Genomic DNA, 6111 nt, shown 5'->3' on the forward strand with positions numbered 1-6111 from the left:
TCTCATTCTGCTAAGAGGCACGCGACACACTTGGATGCACATCATAAACTCTCCATATCACATTGCAAGCTAGTGCCTGAGGTAAGTCACCTTTCCCATGATTTTAATAAAGATTTTTTTTTTTTTTTTGTCAGAATTGGTTCATTTTTTTTTCTGGAAATGAGAAAAGAATGTAAATTGATATTCTATCAAATTTGGGGAAAATACTGGAACAACTGGAAGTTTGAGTAAAACATCAAATTTATTTCAGGCATTTAAAAAAAATAGAGTTGGATTGATATACCTTTACTTTAGTTAAATCATTCCGAGTTAGCCCTGATTTCTTATTCCATTAATTGAAATTGACCCAAGAGTACTGGCCCAAGTTATTGTATTGTCTTTTGCTGCCTTGTTGTCCAGCTATACTGGCTGTGAATTTATTCAGAATAAACAAAGAGTTCCTTTTCAAACTAATGAATCACCAGTCTTGGCAGCTGGTTAAAACATATCTCCTCTGGCTGTTCTCCAAGTTATACATTTTTCTGTGCCTTTATCATTTGTAGCCCCGAGTCAAAATGAGATTAGCCCTGCAGACCGTCATCTGCTGCTGTGTTTTCACCATGGTCCTGCCACTGGTTAAAGGTGCCACAGGGGACTTCAACTCCAGCCTGAAAAAGAGGTGAGCTGGCTGGCAAATGAGCACAGGGAGAGCCTGCACCGTAAAGAACCTCCATCTAATCATGGATTCACCCTTAATACAAGGACATCACCCCGAATAACACAGGGGGTAGTTACATCAGGTCATGTGCACCGGGGGATGAAAACAAGTGAAGGAAGTCCGCCAGTGAGAGTCATGTCTTGGTTGACATGAGATCATCTGGACATAAGGACATTCTTTGAAGCGTATCTCTGAGCCCTGTCCTCTGGTGTAATCATATTATGTCTTTAGCCTACTATTTGTTTCTGTGAAAAATGAGGCTTGTCCGTGTGTGTTGTGAGCAGCGGTGCTTCTTGTGTGTCAGGTTGAGAGTGTGGCTGCAGAGCCGGATGAAGAGAGACGTGCGCAGTGGCTTGGTGACGGACGGTGAGCAGGACCCTGAGAGCCACGTTGGACCACAGCAGAATGAGTGCGCAGACCCCCCATCAAGGTGAGAAGAAAGGCTCTCCTGCAAATGATGCTGTGGTTTGATACAAAATGATTGGGAAAAAATGACATCTACTCTTACAAAATGATAAATGCCACAATTTTTGGTTCAGTTTGAGGGATGCTGACTGAGAACATGTCAGTACCTTCACGGATTTGATCCATAGTGTGAATTTTACTCTTCTTTTGTGTCTTCATTATGTCTCTGAACGTCCCTTTTTCTTTGTCAGCTTTGATTTAAACAACAGATCCAAGAGGTCGAGTGTAACTTCAGCCAAATCGTCTGGCTGCGCTCTGGTCACATGTGCGGTCCATGATCTGTACCAGTTACTGTACCAGTTTCAAAACAACGACAAAACCAACGCTCCCCCGGAAAAGATCATCACCTACGGACGCCGCCGCCGCCGCTCTCTCCTGGATGTGGCCCAGAGACGTGGATGGAGCACCACAGCCAGTCAGGGACGTCAGGGACACAAAACCCCACAAGTTGTAGCCTAAGACAGGAATGGAGAGGCAGCGGGGCATTTTTTTTTTTTTTTTTAATTGCAGCGAATGGAGATACGTCCCCTCAGAGGTCTGTTCCACAGCTTTACTTTCAGGCATGCAGAGAGAATGGCTGCTGCATCTGTGGGGCCCATCAGAGGAAACTTGGTTATGGTCGCCCTGGATGACAGCAAGATCCCAATAATACGTACTGGGAAATGTGTGTGTGTGTGTGTGTGTGTGTGTGTGTGCACATTTGGGCGCTGATTTCAGATTCAACAGATGTGTGATTAATGGATGAATTCACCTCAGGCGTGCGGGACTTGATGAGAATCTCTGTCTCTTCTTCAGCTTCCGAGGTGAACTCCACCTGCTTTGGCAGCTCGGAAAGAAGGCGATCCCTGAAGAACTTTTCCCAAAATTCCTATGAACTAAAAGAAGAGTCGAGGTCTAGAGCCGGAGGAGCTGCGATGATGCTTATTGTTTTTGAGTATTTGAAGTTACTGGACGCTTAACTGTCCTCTCACACACGCGAACGGAGCGGGGTGGACAGTGTGTGACATGCAATTTAAACAACTTGTATTACATATATTTTAACTACCTAAAACAATCAAAATATCAGTTTGTATATAAGGAACTGTATGAGGTTACCGAATATTTAAACAGACAGTACATTCAACTATATTTTTATACAGCCAAAATATAGAGCCAATATGTCTTGTTTTGATTTTAAGCTTAAATGAAGTATTTAATGTCTCTTAACTGTGTAAATAACGAGTTACTCTGCCTCTGTATTCTTTATGAAGATTAAAGATGAAATTTATTCACTGAAGCTATTATCAAAGCTAAATGTTACCACTGTATTATCGATCACATTTATTGTCTTGATTGTATCCATTGGGAATGAACAGATTCCTCTGCTGACGCTGTGCAGGAAACTCCTCAGAGTGTTGTTTGTTGGGCCAGTGCAAGTCACACATGGCGACTGAGAAATCAGATGCAGCAAAGGGGTCAGGGTTTTTTTTTTTTTTTTTTTTTTTTTTTTGGCAGTTGGTGCGGGAGTTTTGGTCGGTTGCCATGCGAGCAGAGGGACTGCGTTGTCTCATCATGAAGCGCAAAGGACTGCAGAGCGAATAAAAAGTGTTGTGCTGCCATCTAGCTTCTCAGCGGCCCACATTACATGGAACAAATACAGGTCAAGTGGCCTCGGTTCAATACAATGATACTGTACAGTTAAAAAGGTCAACAAAGCACTTATCGTATTGGAGTTTGGTCAGTTCATTGAGTTGTTTCATCTTTAAAAAAAAAAAAAAAAAACTGCTTTGACATGTATGTGCTTTATTTAAATATGATAAATCACAATTAAGTCAAAATTAGTCACAGATTGAGTTGATATAGCTAAGTATAACCTGAATTATGATGCTTTTGGTGAATAAGACTCTTCAGGCTGTAATGTACTTGTTGTGGAAATGATCTGTAAAATGGTAACAATGAAAGTAACTTAAAACAACTCTGATGCTGTTTTGTGGCCTGTTTTGCATGTGTGCGCATGTGTGTACGTGTGTGTGTGCGTGTGTGTGACTGTGTGGGAGGGATCATGAAAAAAGACACACCTCAGGGAAAACTGTGCAGCCTGTTATATCTGTTGTTGTGTACAGCTTCAAAACGAATGGCGCTGATCCTGATCTCATCAGCTCTGACTGGCCTGAAGTCGGGCCAGTCAGGGGCCAGTGGACAGGAATTATTTTAATCAGTGATGAGTAATGACTCAGAAAAGCTGGACAACTTTTCACAAATGATGTGCACACATTCCATTCTAATATAGCCGATGCTTTATCAGTACATGTGTCGAGGAAACACATGGGCTGAAATTAAATTTGACTTGGGTCGACGTGTTCTGACTTTGTGTAATCACAGCATTCCAACATTAATTATCCTTTGGCAAAGGAAATCCAAGTATTGACGAATGAGATAGAAAGGGGCAGTGTGCTCCTCTTTAAATCGAGACCGCACTGATGAAGACAAGAAAAAGACATTAATCTCTCTGGAATTTCACTCCCGCTGACACGGAGCAGAGTGGCCGTGAGGTCCTGAAGTGGAAACGCTCTGCAGGTTTTCATCAAGGCGCTGAAACTTTGCAGAGGAAGTAGATGTTTGGCCAGTTTAAATTCTAGTCACCTTGACTTTTCGAATCACATATTTCTACATGTGGTAATGGAGAATAACAATGTCTTGGGTCACTAAAGTTTTTCCTCCCTGTGTGTGTTATGTGTATTTTTTTTTTTTTTTTTTTTGGCTTTATCCTTTATGTCTTTTGTCACCACCTTGAACTACACTGTCACATCACCACATCATCTGGGTCAGCTCTGCCTGTAACTCATCATAGGACTTTCCACATGATAGTTGATGCATGAATTAAAAAAAAAAAAAAAAAAAAAAGAAAAGAAAAAAGAAAAAAATTGAAATGAGAAATTGAAAATGAAATGAGACTACAGTGTTGACATGGCCAAATTGATTTCAAGATTAAAGAGACATCCAGATGAAGGAACTGGAAAAGGAGAAAGTGCCAGAAACCCACATTTCTAAGACAGAAAATTCGAGGAAAAAGACGTCACAGTGTTTCATTGAAAAAGCGATCTCTGGGAAGTGGTACAAGAACATGCTGCTGCGATAAACTCTTAGCAAGATCAAGATCAGCAATCAAGAAGACAAGGATCTCACAGAACATCTCTTTACCACAATACCAAGTGTCACTTAAGTACAAATTAACTGAAAATCCACCACAGCAACACCCCTTAGATCCAGAGACGGACTCCAGTTAGTCAGTTCAAGTGAAGTCAGATTATAATCAATTATAGTCCATTATTATCTCCAAAAACACAAACAGTTTATTGACTTTCACTGTGTAAAGCTTGTGTTTTAATGTCTAAATGGACTTGGCTCTCTGCAAACACATCAAGAGCCAGCAGAGCTGCAGCAGATCCACCAGAGCAGCCTCGAGCGGCAACTGTAAAGGTTCATTCTGCGAAACATCTTTTGCTCAGAAAGCTTTTTTCTGTGAAAGGAGCAGTCTTGGGATTCACGACCTGATCAAATCCAAACAAACCTGTCCTCATATGTAGTTTTTCCCTCTCTTTACAACTGCATCCTTTCTAATTTTATGCATTTACTGCTAAATGTGTGTTTTGTTATATTGTGCTGTATTCAGTTTACCTCCAGTTCTTTTGTAATTCACTGTTTTAATCTCTTTTTTCTCTTCTTTTTTCTTTTTTCTTTCTTTCTTTTTCTTTCTTTCTTTCTTTTTTTTTTTTTTTACAAAAGCCCATCCAGGGATGGGAGTTGCAAAGTAGCATCCACTACAAACAATATGATACTTGCTTTGGATAGTGGTTTTTCACTGTCTGTGTACACTATATCAAATAAACTGTGCACAAATGAATAAATGAACATGGCACAAACAAAAACAAACAAACAAAAAAACTCTTAAACTTCGAAATGCTTTGTGGCATCTAGGCACAAACGGACTAATCTCCTAAAAACAAGGATCACCTCTAAGCATAAAGACCCTGCTGCCGCCTTGTTTTGTGCAGCTTCTCTTCAGTGGCCAGTTGGTGGCGGAGTGAGCTTTATCACTCCCTTCTAGAGCCAGACAAGTCCCATCAGGCCTAAAGAGTGTGTCCAGGATCTGCCCTCTATCCCCACACTCTGCCCTGTCATTATCTACTGTATACACAAAGGAAAAAGTATCCTTAGACAACTCTGACGTTGATCAGCATCATAATTTACCAATATTAATATTCCTAAAAATATTTTCCTCACCAGTTCGCCCTGTTCTTTTTCTTCCCATACAGGTGGAACTTTACCATGGGTGCAAATAGGTGGTGCAAGGTTGTGACTAAGAAGAGAAATATTTACATTTAATATAAGTGTAATAAATATCTATAAAAGAATCCAATTTATCTCACTCAAAAGGTGTCAGTTAAATACATTTGAGTAATGACTAGAGGATTATCTTATGTAAGCAAAACTCAGTGTACAGCAGACCTGAATCAAATAATGGTGGCAAATGTCGGTGGCAGATGGGTGGGATTTACCTCATCAGGGCCGTTCACATAGCTCTGACAGCTGTGTTACTCACAGACAAGTGCAGTATATTATCTTGACTTTCACATACTTCCTCTTACTGTCAACGCATTCTGTCTCTTATTGTGTGTGGGGAGCCGCACCCATGGCACAATGCATTCAGATGTGTTTGTTTGCAATATACCATGCATATTACATAACTAAATAACAGAGAGTAAGGCCTTAGGGTCAAACTTAACGCTCAGCCCCAGGTCTCTGTGTTATATATGAGGGCTATGACTAAACAAGGAAGTGTGTAGTTTATAAATAGTTGGATTACTCTTCAACTGTGTTGAAAAAAGGCGGGGAGAAATATGTGTGCAAGTCCCCTCCTCCCCACTTTCTCTAAATCACTCAAACAATTTTGAAGCAGAGCACGTCCT

At 40.7% G+C, this 6111-nt stretch overlaps 1 protein-coding gene across 1 annotated transcript; it reads left to right on the top strand.

Annotated features, from left to right (window-relative positions):
* Positions 1–2910, top strand: admb (adrenomedullin b). The gene is made up of 4 exons (XM_030054107.1): positions 1–81; positions 543–658; positions 1002–1127; positions 1354–2910. The coding sequence occupies exons 2-4, from the start codon at positions 555–557 to the stop codon at positions 1619–1621; spliced, it is 498 nt and encodes a 165-aa protein (XP_029909967.1). The 5' UTR covers positions 1–81; positions 543–554; the 3' UTR covers positions 1622–2910.
* The last annotated feature ends 3201 nt before the right edge of the window (positions 2911–6111 follow it).

The sequence above is a fragment of the Myripristis murdjan genome, chromosome 6, assembly GCF_902150065.1.
Source record: "Myripristis murdjan chromosome 6, fMyrMur1.1, whole genome shotgun sequence".
NCBI lineage: Eukaryota > Metazoa > Chordata > Actinopteri > Holocentriformes > Holocentridae > Myripristis > Myripristis murdjan.

Bases quoted from the DNA above. Each gene is read 5' to 3' on its own strand.
- admb (XM_030054107.1), top strand. From the start codon at position 555: ATGAGATTAGCCCTGCAGACCGTCATCTGCTGCTGTGTTTTCACCATG. The intron at 659-1,001 runs GTGAGCTGGCTG...CTTGTGTGTCAG, and splicing joins AACTCCAGCCTGAAAAAGAG to GTTGAGAGTGTGGCTGCAGA. The intron at 1,128-1,353 runs GTGAGAAGAAAG...TTTCTTTGTCAG, and splicing joins TGCGCAGACCCCCCATCAAG to CTTTGATTTAAACAACAGAT.